Source organism: Dipteris shenzhenensis, chromosome 10, assembly GCF_047967505.1.
Source record: "Dipteris shenzhenensis isolate YYH24624 ecotype China chromosome 10, Dip_SZ_1.0, whole genome shotgun sequence".
Classification (NCBI taxonomy): Eukaryota; Viridiplantae; Streptophyta; class Polypodiopsida; order Gleicheniales; family Dipteridaceae; genus Dipteris; species Dipteris shenzhenensis.
The window spans coordinates 4,517,203-4,532,834 of NC_141605.1; the positions used below are offsets into that span (position 1 = coordinate 4,517,203).

Here is a 15,632-nt window from a genome sequence, read left to right on the forward strand (position 1 = left end):
ATCAGCTGATGGAGATGTTGCAGCAACATGGGCTGAGGTAGATGTAGGGGCTGATGTAGAGGTTTTGGAGTAGCAGTCCCTCTCCCGGTGATTATCACGGCCACAAATGGTGCATGGATGAGCCTTGAAATAGTCCTTCTCCATATGATTAGTTTTGCCACAATGGGTGCAAGGCTTTCTTACCTTAGAACTTCCTTTCTTTGCTAAAAATGCAGTGTCAGTTACCTTTCGTTGTTGAGTTCTTTCTTCCTCTTGGAGAGCATTGATGATACCCTCAAGAGAAGGATTATCATGATACTTGAAGGTAGTGACAAGAGTAGCATAGGTGTCAGGTAAGCTTTTGAGAAGCACAGCAATAGCAATGTCTTCGGAGATGGGAGACTTGACTGACGCAAGCTGAACCATAAGACTGCGAAGATAATTGACATGAGAGGCTATAGTAGCTCCTTCCTGCATATGTAGATCAAAGAATGAGATCATAAGTGCAATCTTAGAGTTTTTAGATCGGGCTCCAAAAAGGGTATCCAAAGTGATCCATGCTTGAGGAGCAGACTGTATGTCGGAGATGTGATGAATGTAATCATCTCCAAGGCCGAGCAATATGATAGCATAGGCTTTGTCGTTCTTGGCAGTGACAACTTGCTCAGATGGACCTTCGGGAGCAGCACGGTGAACAATGTCCCAAAGGCCTTCTTTCATAAGATGGCACTTGATTTTGATTTGCCAAGTATGAAAGTTGGACCCATTGAATTTGTCGATAGATATGAGAGAATGAGAGGAAGATGCCATGTGGGAAGGTCTTACCTCTTGCTAGGATGCAAGGGCAGTGTCTATTCCCTTACAATATTGCAAAAATAAATAAGAGGAGAGATCCAAGAAGCCGGTTCTCTCACCACTTTGTCAAGGCCATAGCATATGACAGCCCATCGAAGCAAGAGGAACCAGCAAAAAAAGAGAGACTGCTCAGCAAACTGAAAGAGGCAAAGTACAGTACCTTAATCCCAGGCAGAGGTAGAGGTACAGGTACGGATTCCGTACAATCGTACGAACTGTACGAACTGTACGGACAGCTGAGTATGGACGGCGTACGGAGGATGTACGGACGACGTACGGACAGCGCTGATCTGTACGGATAGCAGGTACGTTGATGCAGGAGCGGGTGCAGGAGTGACAGCAGGACTGCGCAGATCTGGCGCTCAGATCTGGCAGAAATGGCGCTCAGATCTGTGGCTGAACTGCGCAGATCTGGCGCTCAGATCTGGCAGAAATGGTGCGCAGATCTGGAGCGCAGATCTGGCGCAGATCTGAAGCGGGAATACACAGATCTGGCGCGCAGATCTGGAGCGCAATGGTGGGGCAGAAAGAGGGAGAAATGAGAAGAGGGAGAAATCTGAGAAGAGGGGCAGATCTGCAGCGGGGGAGAGATCTGAGAAGAGGCAGACTGAGGGGAGAGAAGAGGGATCAACCTAGCTCTGATACCATGTTGGAATATGGAAGCAAGAACTAGAACTAGAAACTGGAAATGAAATAACAAGATTGAAAGACAAGAAATACCTTGAGAAGAGTGTAGACAAGACACAAGCTAGACTGATTGATTACAATGATGTGACCCATGAATATATGGGCCAAAGTACAAGACATAAAGCAAGAGTGCTTATGGGATAATTGTAGAAGTGCCACATGGCACACACTCAAGACATAAAGACTAGACTTAGACTTTAGACTTAGAAAATAGTACACTTAGTGTGCACTTATCTTCAACATGCTTAGCTGTCTTGCAAGACCAAATATGAGGGATAATAACCCATTTCACTAAAAGAGCAATCAAGGCATGTGCTTTGGCATCACGACCACCCCACTGAATTTACTCCTATGAAGGAGGCAAAGCACCTAGAGCAGGAGATGCAGGAGTCCTAGCTGTAGCAGTAGAACCATCACCTAAAGACCCATCACCTAAAGAAGCAAAGGCTGTAGGTGTAGCACCAGTAACAGTGCGTGTAGGCCTGGCCTCAGAACCTGAAACAATATGCCATAGATTCTTGGCAACCAAAACATGTCCCATCATGTATGACCACATGGGGTAATTGGTGCCATCAAGCTTGTCATCGGCCCCAATCAGCCCAAACAAATCATCTTTGCCACCAGACATGGTGCTGAAATACAAGGCAAATGCACCAACTGGCAAAGCAAATGAGAGAAAGGCAACCTCTCAGAATCAAGTGCCCAAAAACTGCCCAAGCTTCAAAGCTTATGTCTGCAAAAGACTCTGCTGTCCCAAGGTGTACCTGTTGCAAGAAAAATCCCCAAAGGCAACACGAGGCCTTTCCAAAATGCAAATGAAGCAGAAATTGGAAAAAGCCAATGAAACAACGGCTTACCCAATGATGAGCAGCAGTGACAGGCTCTGAAAGCGAGCAAATGAGGGCTGGAAATAAGAATTACAGCAAAATAAGTGCTCCCACAAGCAAGAGAGCGCGTAGAAATGGAGAGAAAGAGATCCAATGGAGAGAAGCTCGCAGCCCGAGGCAAAGGGATGCCAAAAATCGTACAGATGAGGTTTTGCTGCAGAAAAGTGCTCAGATTTGCTCCAAAATGCATCTCCTTCCCAGTAGCTACTCCAAAATGCGATCTTCTCGTGTCAGAATGAGATCTTTCGCGACAAAATTGCTTGGAAAGGTCTCAAACACTCGTGGGAGTGTGAAAACCAGCAAGACTGCATAGTCTGAATCTGTAAAACCATGCACCAATGCATCCTGCCTACCATAGCATATGCACAAGTGCGTAGTAGCTACAGCCATCTGATTCACTGGCTGCGTCTAGCTATATGCGCTCGCGGGTAGAGCGATAGGTGCATGAATCCCTGGCTGGGTCTCTCTGCCAAATGCATCTCTCCAAAATGATAGCATACCAAAGGGCTGGGAAGAGGACTGACCTCTCTCCCAGGGGTGTGGGTTGCCATATAAACCCAAGCCAGCTCCAAGCATACTTGCTGGTGCAGTGAAAGGAGCACTAACCAGATGCACACCAATGGGTCGGCCCAAAAGAGACGGCTCAGATTGAATAGATGCAGAAAGCTGTGAGCCAAAAGATGGCCAGACATTTTGCAAGAAGGTGCTCTATGGCACAGAAAATGCATCATCTAAGTCCAGATAATACATGCAACGGGCTAGAAGACTGATGCTCATAGGCACGATGAGCATCTGCCATAAAACCCCTACGTGGAGCAGACAAAACATCCTGATTGTCTGAGTGGTCCCCTTGCTGTGGTGCAGGTTGCTTATCCTTATCCTGCATAGCAATGTCAGATGTGATTTGCTGACCAATCTGCTGTCCCATCTGGGCAAGAGCGGTATCCTGCCTAGCCATGGCTGTGGTAAGCTGTTGGCTGAACTCCTGTCCTATCTGGCGGAAAGCACCCTGGAGCATAGAGAAAAGGGCATCCAAAAACTGTGTTTGTGCTGCTTGCGCTTCCTGGGATGCAAGAGAGAGAGGCTGAGTGGAAGGAACCTCTCTATCACCAGTGGATGCAACCACTGTGGTAGGCACTTGCTCATAATGAGCGACCTCATCGTTGTCATGCAATATATCACGAGGGGCATGCTTCGGTGGCATGGTGACTGGCCCTGGAGAGAGGAGCTCGAATGTCGGCAAAGAGAAATGGACAGTAAATTCCTGCTGTAAGAGCACCTTAGATAGCGTGTGGAACCATGAAAAGGTTGATGGAGAGGTTTGGAAGAAAGGTCGTCGAAGAAGCTTCGAACCGAGGCCCAAATGAGCCAAAATAGGGTTGTGGAAAGCTCCTAAAACGGTTGGAAAATTCTGAGTTTTGCTTTTTTTGGGCGGGGGGGGAGGGGGTTTCTAAATCACCTAAGACACTTGGGACTCCTAGCCTAAAGACTGGTAAGACAGTTAGGACATTGACCTAAGCCAAGTAACTTAACCTAACCTTAAGTAGCCAACCCTAATTAGACTTAACAACCGAACCTAGTCGGTTAACCTAACCCTAAGCTAATTAACACCTACTAGTCTAACCTAGGAGCAAAACCTTTTAGGCTAAGGTTTGCAAGGTTGCCAAAAGCGCAATGACGTAGACCACGGTGTAGATGCCACTTATACCTTGGTATGGGCCTTGTAGGCCTAGTTATCGTCAGTTAGGATTATTGGTACAGTTAGTTTATGTACCATCTAGGTCAGTTAGGACACTTAGTCTAGTTAGGGCAGTTAGGCCTAGGGTTTTGCTATGTTGGCTCTCCCTTGAGCCTCCACACTTCAGTTTTGCAGCAATCTATTTTAACATCTCGTTTTTCTCCATTGTGCTTCCATTGCTTCAAACACCCAACAACAGGTCGAGAATTCATTACCTCAGCCATTGATAGCTTTCCCAAGCTGTTTGGCAGCCTCTGGAGCCCTCATTCTTGCTGGTCCAGGGGGTTAGTGGTGGACAACAAGCCACTTTTGATGACATGTTGGTAGATTCTTTGCGTTCATATAAGGCCCTACCTGAGGCCATCAAACTTGAGATGTCCTCCTCCGATTATGTGAACCTCAAGCGTGATGATGCCCGCACTTCCGAAGGTTACACACACAAGAATTATGCAACCAAGGATATCAAGGACAAACTCACAGTGCATAAGTTCAAAGGGGACACTTGCACACCTAATGAGCTGGAGGAGTGGCTTACGAAGTTGGAAGATTATTTCCGCATCTACCCAAAGCAGGATGAGGATCGCATAATCTTTGCAGATATGCACATGCAGGACTACGCACATACTTGGTGGCGTTATATGAGAGACTCGCCTCAGAGGCCAGCCACATGGAAAGAGTTCAAGGAGTTGATGATCACCACATTTGTATCCCCGCTCATACTGGAGCAATATCTGGCTGAATTCTATGCATTATCTCAAACCGGTACCATCCAAGAGTACTTGCAGCGTTTTTGGGGACTTTCCTTGTTTGTACAAGATGTATCTAAGAGAGGGAAGTTGCTGCGTTTCATCCAGGGATTGAGTCCTCTCACTACAGATGTGAAATCACATAACCCTCAAACAATTGAGCGTGCAGCCCAATTGGTAGAGGTATTTGAGCCCAAATATGCCAGCAAGTATAAGATGACAGCGGGCAGCGTATATGGGAATGCAAATGAGACTGAGAAGAAGTCTAAGGTGATTGATTGGCATGAAAGAAAATCAGCAGCAGCACCATTTTCGAGGTTTCCCACTGTTACAAGCAGCAAGATGCCATATGCCAAGCCATACAAGTCATTTGATGCTAAGCCGGCAGCTAAGCCAAGTGTTGGAAATGAAAAATCAGAATTTAAACAACACACCAGGGCTATTATGGACAGCAGAAAGCAAGCAAACTTATGCTTTAAGTATGGTGCGAAGTGGCCTCCTGAGCATCGGAAAGTTTGCAAAATGCGTAACAGTGGTACTACAAAACTCAGCATGATTATTGAGATATCGGATGATGATGATTTAATGGATGCTACTGAGACTTTGGATGCCACTCATGATGATTCAAAGGGTACACAGGTCGTGGAAGAAGCTCCAGATGTTGGAGCCATGAAGGGGGCTAATTTCCCCTTTGATCCCGGTGGTACTAATGAACATAATATGCGTGGTATACAATCCGATGACACTAGCCCACATGTAACATGTGAGGCCATTGGCCTGAAGTCTTTCATGTGGAGCATCAAATTGCTATGCCTTTTCTTGTGAGAGAGGATGCAAATGGAAATGCTCCTATGGCAAAGAGGAGATCTATTGGAATGCACAGCAAACAATTTATGCTATCTCTTTTCATGCCTTGATGGGTGCCAAAAGTGCTGAAACCATCACATTGAAAGGACAAACTAATGACAGGACTGTTCATATGCTTGGAAAGCAGTAGCACTCATAGTTTCATCAATTCTAAGACCTTACAAACGGCAGGACTAATTGCTACTAAGATTGATCATGGGCTGCGAGTAGAGGTGGCAAATGGACAGTATTTGGTCAGTAAATTTTGTTGCCAGGATGCAAGGATCAAGCTCTCTGAGGATTATGAATTTGCTAGGGATCTCTTGGCACTAAATATGGGTCCAATAGATGCTCTCCTGGGCTGTGATCGGCTGAAATCTTTGGGTAAAATCAGCATCGATTTAAATGCCCTATCACTCAGCTTTGTCCACAAGGGTAGAATTGTAGCATTGCATGGCATTGCCACTCCTAAATAGCAGGTCATTTCAGCAAGGTAGTTGGCCAGAGAGCTCAGGAAGGAGCATGCCCTCTACGCATTGAATGTGTCAGTATCTCAGGGGGGTAGTGTTGAGGAGTGTGATATGCAGCAGATGCTATTGGACTTTGTTTTGCTGATATGCCATCCCAATTGCCTCCTAAGAGGGATGTGGATCATGCCATTGTTCTAGAGCCAGGCAATAGGCCCATAAACAAAGCCCCATACCGTCTCTCTAAGGTTGAGTGGGAGGAAGTGGCAGTACAAGTGCGGGAATTGCTTGAGAAGAACTTCATCTCTCATAGCACTTCTCCTTTTGCCTCTCCGGTGCTTCTAGTGAAGAAGAAGATGGATCGTACCGCATGTGCATTGATTACATGGATCTAAATAAGACCACTATCAAGAACAAGTTTCCAATCCCCAAGATAGATGACTTGTTGGATGAACTCAAGGGTGCTCAATTTTTCATGAAGATAGATTTGAGGTCTGGTTACCATCAAATCACGCAGAAAGAAGGAGATGACACAAGACGGCCTTCCACACAGTTCGAGGCTTGTATGAATTCAAGGTGATGCCTTTTGGATTGACTAATGCACCGGCCACCTTCCAGGTACTGATGAACAAGATATTGTAGCCACTTCTTTTCAGATGCGTGCTAGTTTTCTTTGATGATATCCTCATTTACAGCAAGGATAGACAAGAGCACATTAAGCATGTGAAGCAAGTGTTGGAAATTTTGAGGATGCATCAGCTTTATGCAAAAGCCAGCAAATGCACTTTTATGGCAAAGGAGGTTGAGTACCTGGGGCATATTGTGAGTAGTCGTGGCATTCGGGTGGATCCCGCAAAGGTGAAATGCATCAAAGATTGACCACAGCCACAAAATCCCACCCAATTGAGAGGATTTTTGGGTCTTGCTTCCTTCTATAGGCCTTTGCAAATTTGCCAAGAGGGCAGCTCCTCTTACTGACCTCTTGAAGAGGGATGCTTTTGGGTGGTCAAAGGAGGCACAACGCAGCTTTAAAGACCTGAAATTTGCTCTCACTCATGCACCTATCTTGGTATGCCCTGATTTTTAGCATCCTTTCATTGTGGAGGCAGATGGCAGTTGGTTTTGCAAGAAATGCACTCCTCTGCCATGGCTGGACATGCAGGTATCACTAAAACATATGAAAGAATCAAGCAGATCTTTACCTCGAAAGGCATGTGGAGAGGTGTGGTTAAATACGTGGCTGAATGCTTTCCTTGCCAACAGAATAAAGTGGACAGCAAATTATCCGCAGGTCTCTTGCAGCCATTACCCATTCCAAAGGGGAAATGGACGCACACAGCAATGGATTTCATCACAAGATAATTGGCTGCTACAAAGAGGGGATGGGACAGCACCTTTGTTGTGGTGGATAGAATGACGAAACAAGCCCATTTCATACCCACTAAGACCCGGTATTCAGCATCACAAGTTGCTTGGCAATTCATTAAGCATGTCTTTAAGCATCATGGTTTCCCTCAGGAAATTTTCAGAGACAGAGATGCAAAATTTATGGGTCACTTTTGGCAGGAGATATTTACAGCAATGGATACTTTACTCACACCTAGCATTGCTTACCATCCTGAGACTGATGGATAGTCGGAAAGGGTGAACAAATGAGTGGAGGAATATTTGAGGCACTTTTGTCATGATACTCAGAAGTCTTGGGATAAATGGTTGGCACTTGCTAAATTTTGCTACAACAGCACTAAGCATCTCTCCATTGGCATGAGCTCGTTTGAGGCAATGTACGGGTACAAGGTCAAGATGCCTTCTTCAATTGCTGACATGGCTATGAAAAATCAGCAAGCACAGAATGACTTGGAGAGGATGGATGCCCTTCTACAATTGGCAAAAAAGAATATGCAAGATGCCCAAGCCAAGCAAAAGAAATATGCGGATGAACGCAAGAGATATTTGTCTTTCAAAGAGGGGGATTATGTGTATTTACGTCTCCGTAAGAACCTTATACCTCGCTGAAAGGTAATACCAACACAAAGCTTGCTCATAGGTATTACACTCCTTACAGGATCATCCGCAACCTCCTTACAGGATCATCCGCAAGGTTGGGGAGGTAGCATATCAATTGGAGCTACCCAGTACCTCCAAGATCCATGATGTTTTCCATCTGTCTTTGCTGAAACCACATGTTGGACAGCATGTCCATGTTCTTCCTGACCTGCCACCTATGGATGAAGAGGGCCACATCCTCTATGTTCGGGAGCGCATCGTGGGTTTCAGAGACCATGTACTCCGAAACAAGGTCTACGTAGAGTATCTTATCAAGTGGCGGGGACTCCCTTAGGCTGAAAATTCATGGCAGCCAGAAAGCATTGTCTAGGACCACCCCTATCTCCTACCGGATTGATTAGTAGTTGCTGTTTGCTGCACTTTTTGGACAGCCATGCTGTGAAATTTTGAGGGCAAAATTCTATGGGAAGGGATGGCTATAATGAAGGGGAAAAAGGGCCAAGCTAGAGGCCCCTTAGGTGGAAAATGTGGAGGGACTATATAAGTCCCCATCCACCCCCTACTATGTACTTCTTCATGTGACGTCTAATCCTATCTACTCTCTCACCTCCTTCCTACTACTTGCTCCCTACACTCCCTCACCTTCTCTCCTCCTTACTCTCACTCCATCTCTCTCTCCCTTCTGCTATTCTATCCCCCTTTCTCCAAATCTGCTCTTCCCCTTTTCTACATGCTGATTGGCAAGTTATTATGCAATACATCTGCTGGTTTGGATGTCCGCTAGATATGGGAAATAGTATGGCACTGGAGAATACACATTGGAGTAGGCTCTTTCCTAGACCTCTTGCTATGGTAGAGCCCTGAAAGGCATATACACTTGCATCATGCATGCAAAAGTGTCAAATATGTGCAGGATGTCATTCAAGATGCAAAAATTAATTCAGCCATTCCTCCTGATTCCTCATCTTTAGGTGCAAGATCGATTGGGGGATTGGAAACTTGCAAGACCAGAGACTAGTTGCCAGAACCTTCCGATGATTAAACCAACTGCTGCAAGAGCTATCGGCTACTACTGATCCCCCGCCGTGGATACAGCATCATGCCAATGAGCTTTGGCCATTGAATAAACCTCTCAAACAATGGACAAGATGCCTACGTACCATATGGAAGAATGGGCTTCCTCTAAAGCAAAAGGTCTTCATGTGGCGGTCTCTGCTAGGGGGTTTACCAGTGAGCATCACACTAGCCTCACGCCGTATTGCACCTCGCATTGTTTGTGTTGCTCTTGTCCAAGATAAGCGATTCTTCATCTCTTGTGGACTTGTTCAGCTACCAAGGATCTCCTTGGGACCCTATCGGCCGATCTTCGGATTCGATTCCCTTCACATAGTTTTTCCAAGCACTTCTGGATATTCAAGCAATTTCACTCCTCTCTTGCTGAGTATAACCCTTTGCTTTCGTAGGTTAGATTTACTGCATACTGGACCATCTGGCATGATAGAACATGTCCTCTCATGCCCCTTCAGTACCTACGCATTTTTCAGGCATTCTCTGCATACTTCTCTATATGATGCTTATCATATAGGTGACATTTCTCTGCATCTTTTAAAGGTGTTTTCCCACTGCTTCTAGCTGCCACGCTTGGTGGTAGCAATTGTAAATTGCATTAATTGATTAAATTAGTGGTATCACCCAAAAAAGTGTGTGGTTGGAAATTATAATCCAAAGAGCACAGAGAGATAGTGCCATTATAGAATGGGGGGGCACAAGAGTCTACTGTGTGAGCACTGAGCATCAGGTATGGATGCCACATGGGTAGATCTAGGTGGAGGGAAATTTCAACAGGACAGCCACATGGGCAGCACTGTAGACTGCCATTTGGGCTGCCACATGGTCCACTGTTAGCAGTGGGCAGAAGCTCAGGAAGAAAGCAAACCTGTAGGCTGTGAGCAGCATGTAGGACATGAGGTTCAGGCTGTACCCCATACGGCAATGTCTGCAGGACTTCCTCGACCATCGACAAGGTCCATGGATTAGTTGTATGGCTGCTATGCAGAACTGCACAGGAGCTGTCAAGGAAAGAGCTGGTGGTAAGCTGCTGCACAAGAGGCTGACAAAGGTAGCACACCAAGGAGTCACAGTAGAAGAACAGGCAGCTGAAAAGGCCTGGTAGGGCTACTCTCAAACTCTTGATTGCTGCATCTGCATCGTGGCCATCAAGGCAAACCTCAAAGCTTTTGCATGGTTCTGTGGTGATAGGGTTTAGGAAGTGGACCCTCATCTCCAACTGTGTTGGATTCTCACTTGTACTCATGTTGTCCCTTCCGGATCTTGTTTGTACCATAAAACAGTGGGGCTGTCCCTAAACTGACCCTCCCTATCTTAGGAAAGAAAATCTGAAGCTTTTGATAGGTATTAGGGAGATAGCCTAACTCACTCTCACTCATGCTCACTACTATCTTACCTGAAAGAATGATGCACTCAAAACACAAGTGAAACTGTGGCATGGGGAGAACCCTCACTATGAAAGAGAATAGAGCTTGCTGTATAGAGGTCGAAAAACCCTCACTGTAGATCTAGAACTGAGGCCTGCTGTTGTGCCTTGAGCATCCCAGCTTGACAGGCTCCCCCCATCTCGCCAATAGCATACAACCTTATTTGAGTGATACCATGGGCAGAGATAAAAAATTATAATTGTTTTAGGCTGCGTGCATGCTTTCACTGCTTGTATGTCCTCAAAAAGATCAGTTACCTTGTACAGCTTATCTGAAAGAATGCCAAATCGAGTCCTTGTGCCACACTCTTTATCCACCTAACTGCTTGCGGTTAGCCACCTTGCTTATAGAAATGTATCACGGCATGATGTTACGTCAACATGGCTGAGAAAAGTACATTGCAGATGAGGGTGAAGACCAAGCTGAAGAGATGGGTGACTACTCTACAAAGGCCAAGTTCGGGCACTGATACCAAATGAAAGGGGGCTGGATAGATTAAGCAAAGAAGCCAAACTGGACTGTGAAGGGGAGAAAGGGACAGAAAAACAGAAGCTGAGGAAGAACGTAAAAGGCGGCAATTCGAAGATGTAAGGGAGGGTGGGCATTGTGGATTCAATGCTTGTAAATCGTACAACTGTTCTAATGGAGGGTAGCCTTTTCATTTTCAACCCCTCTTAATTCCAACTGACGGAGGGTAGCTCTGATCCTAGCCCCCACTGACTAAGCCTGCTTCTGCCCAGAGACCAAGAAGATTTGGCAAAACGCAAAGGTAAAAAAATTGGTGCACTTGTGTGCTTGTTGGGCAGCCCACCAGGCTAATAAGAGCGTTTGGAAACAACAGAAGGGGCCAACATGAGCAATTCAGTGAAGCCAACTAGATTGTAATATATGTTCTTGGCAATCACATCATCTTCAAATATGCGAATTCTGATGAACTATGATACTACTGATGGATATTGTCCAATAACATATGGGTAAAATGCACATCTCACACCCAGCAGCTACATTCTGAATGCTGATACGGCTCAAATAAACTGCTTACAATAGAACCTCCCTATCACAAACATTTGCAAAAGATCCAATTAGGATGCCCTTCGCAGAGCGGAGAAATGTCATGCTGCGAAACCGATTAACAACAGTCAAAGCAAGCCGCATACTGCCCACAACCTCGATTCAAAAAGCATGATGAACTCGTAAATCATCTAACATAATAATACCTGAGACAGCAGCAGCAAAGTCGTCAACGCTAGCATCTTGAGCAAGCGGGGTCCACTGTGGCACGCGGAAACTTTCCGAAGGACTGTTCGAATAGGAGACGATGCGGTCGGCAATATCCCGCTCTTGCTGTATATTGAAGATGCGGCCGCTTCCCACTCTACTAGCGCTTCGACTGGACGAAAACGAAGTCCTATGCAGCTGCAACGGCTGAGAGGAAGAGGACAAATCTCCGTACTGATATTTGTGCTCCCATCTCGAAGAAAAAGGGGGCGAAAACCCTCCATTAACTCTCCAGTGAGGTTCATTGGGTCCGACACACCAGCCATCACTAGCTCTTACCGAGGCCCGTGGCCTTGAGGCCACACAACAGACTGACCCCGTCTTGAAAGAATGAAGAGAACCCTTCCTTCTAGAGAGGTGTAAACTTCAAAACTCAGCTGCATCATCGAAAGCTTTCTTTCCTCGGTTCAGAGCTAGAGTGAGAGGAAAGGCCATCTTCCTCCCTGTTCTGGGACAGACCAATTCGCGGGAGACCAACTGAGCTAATCTATGGATCCTTGAGGAGTTTGGAGCCGTCGAGGCCGACGAGTAAGATGCTGAGCTACTGTGAGGAAGATGGAGATGAGAAGCTGTGCTATGCTGTGTGGCTATGGCAAAGAGAGCACGTCACTAGCTAGTGGCAGCAAGAGTCAAACTCGCTCTCTCTGCTGACGTGGTTCAAAACCATCGTGCAAAATGACTCATTCTCAAATGCCGAGATGCTCGAACAAATGCTGCCCACTAAGGTTTCATTTTTTGGCCCCATACTTTTCACCAACGGGGGGGGGAGGCCCTATTATTCAAAGCTTCCTAAGAACTTGGTGACAATAACACAATAATAATAAACTTGAATATGGCATCGTCTTTGTCTTAGAAACTATAAGCTAGGAGTGACCACCTTCCTTCATTTATTTGTGGGAAGCAAGCAAACGGCAACAATCTCACTACCTTCCCATTACTCCTCTTAGGAGGAAACTTTGTAGATTGTCCACTTTGTTTAAGTGTTTCTTCATCATGGTGCAGTATAGGGATTGCGCTTTAAATGGATTCATCTACTTGCATAGAGTTGCTAGAAGTATGTGTAATGCTTGTAATGATGACACCCTTCTTTTTTCTTTTTCTTTTTTTCTTTTTTAAAGTCACCCACTTCTTTGGCCATATCTAAGGGCACCTTGACTTAGGGCTACCTTGAACGCAAAAGGTTCAAATGCAAGCCGTTGCCCTGGTAGGCACAAGCTCTACCACAAGGCTTCCACTATGTAACCCTTCCTAGTCACATGCTCCTTTGGGTATTAGACTCCTTATAAGAGTTGGATCAATCCAACTCTCCACCATCAAAGACTATGTATTGTCCTTTCCCTTGACTTTTCTCTCAAATAGCCCTTTTCCACCCTTTTCCAAAAGGAATACTCTTGAATCATCTCTCTATGAGATGTAAGAGCAATGCTTTTGTCCTTTCCATGCATGTACCGTAGTATGTACCCATGCGCCCCTAGCTATGTGGACTAATGGAATGCAATTTCCTACCATTTAGAAATACAAATTAGGTACATATATCTTATCATCACACCTGGCCTCCACAAGTCCTACACCCCATTGCTTTTCATACCGTATCTGAATTTGTGGATGAACATGTATGCTTGAATGTCTAGATCATGATATTTCATGGCCAAGATGCATGATTTAATCTCCTTCTCCTATTTCTATTTGACATTGAAAATCTCTCTCTCTCTCTCTCTCTCTCTCTATATATATATATATGTGTGTGTGTGTGTGTGTGTGTGTGTGTGTGTGTGTGCGTGCGTGTGCGTCCGCGCATGTGTGTGTGTGTGTGTGTGATCTCTCTCTCTCTCTCTCTCTCTCTCTCTATATATATATATATATATATGTGTGTGTGTGTGTGTGTAGAGAGAGAGAGACTTATATTTAGTTAGTTATCTATTTATTGATATTTATATTTTATACTTACCTTATATTTATAGATCTATGTGCATTTGTGTGTGTAAGTGTACATGCATATATGTGTGTGTATGTGCACACACATGCACATGCATGTACATATGTGTGCATGCGTGCGTGTGTGTGTCTGTGTGTGCCATGTGTGTGTCCACATCCAGACATGCATACATGAACTACAGATAGATTCATACAGATATACATTTATGGTATATACATACATTCTTGCACACAGGCATACACACACCCCGACACAAACTATAAACTTATTTATTGCTATTAATATACTTATAGAATATTTATATATCTATGTGCATGTGTGTAATTATAGGCATGCATGGATGCAAAGATGCACACATATGCAAGCATGCATGTACACATGCACACACAAACACACTTGCGCGCTATGAAAGTGCTAATTTTGTTCTAATTTAAAGTCATATGATGTGCCGAATCGCTATATGTTTTAATGCTTGAGCATTGACTTATTATTCATTGAAGCTTCATCATCCATCTCTTAAATTGTATGTGATATTAAATCATATATGAATACACTAGTAGTAGATTAGCTTACTTAAAATAAAATCAATTCAATGCAAATAAGATTGATTCTAATCAAAGCTTCCCCATGAGTTTAAATGGGGTAAATGCATGAGGAAAGCTAATAAGAAGCCAAAAGATTTGTGTGTGAGTGCATGTGGGCATGCGTGTGTGTGTTTTGTAAAACTAAATTTGACATACCCACTTTCAACTTCCACAAAAATAAACAAAAATGGACAATAAATTACATACTAGACAAGACAAAGTATGGTTTGTGTACAACCATATGGTGCAATTTTGCATTGCTAAGGAATATTAAACTTCACAAGCTTTGTAAATTGCAGAGGATATCAAAGGAGCTCCACTCACCTACATCCATCCACAGTAAGGATATGTTAGAACAAAACCCTCTTCTTGTGGGACTGCAGGCTTCAACGCAGAGCTCCACTTGTTATTGATGTCACAATATCAAATGACAGTATACATCAATACAAATCAAATATGTAACCTTAGCAAGAGGTAGTCTATGTGGCAACTCATTCTTTGAGTCACCAGCCTTTTAATGTTCCATAAGAATTTTGCACATCATGAGGTCCTATATGTATTTCAAGAGGCATGTAGGATTATAAATATGTGTGTGCTTGTATGACCACTAGGGAATATCATAGAGTTCACAAAGCTAATAGCTCTTTTTATAGTCACCATCCTTTTCGTAGTCAAAGTAAATATGGTATGTTCACTATTATAGCAAGTATCCCAAACCTTTCATACCAAGTGTTCGAATTTGGACCTCACCATATAAAAACTTTAAAATGGAGCCTTAAAAATCAATACTCAACCATGGTCCATAAAGCAAACATTGCCAATCCATAGTCTTTTAAGCAAGCATTGCCAATCCATAGTGTTGTGAGCAAGCATTGACCATCCATAGTCCACAAAGGGCAAAACATAACCATCTATTTCCCATGTATTTGGGCATCCACCATACCTCATGTATTTGGGGATCTATCAAGGATATTTAACACATACCAAGCTTCCTTAGTAATTGGCCTAAGAATTCATAATTGCAATATGTTGGCATGTATCACTAGACCAATCTAACTCATAGGTAATCATTTGACTCCTACTAGATATAAACAAAAGTCTTCTCATGCTCCAAAATAGCTCTGTCA

General features: G+C 44.3%; 1 protein-coding gene across 1 annotated transcript in view; it reads right to left on the bottom strand.

Moving 5' to 3' along the window:
• LOC147897291 (uncharacterized) overlaps nucleotides 1-15,632 on the bottom strand; it is a 41,377-nt gene that overhangs the window by 12,209 nt on the left and 13,536 nt on the right. The window contains exon 2 of the mRNA XM_087380844.1: nucleotides 11,925-12,349. Within this exon, the coding sequence (XP_087236970.1) occupies nucleotides 11,925-12,349 (425 nt within the window). The remainder of the gene's footprint in view (nucleotides 1-11,924; nucleotides 12,350-15,632) is intronic.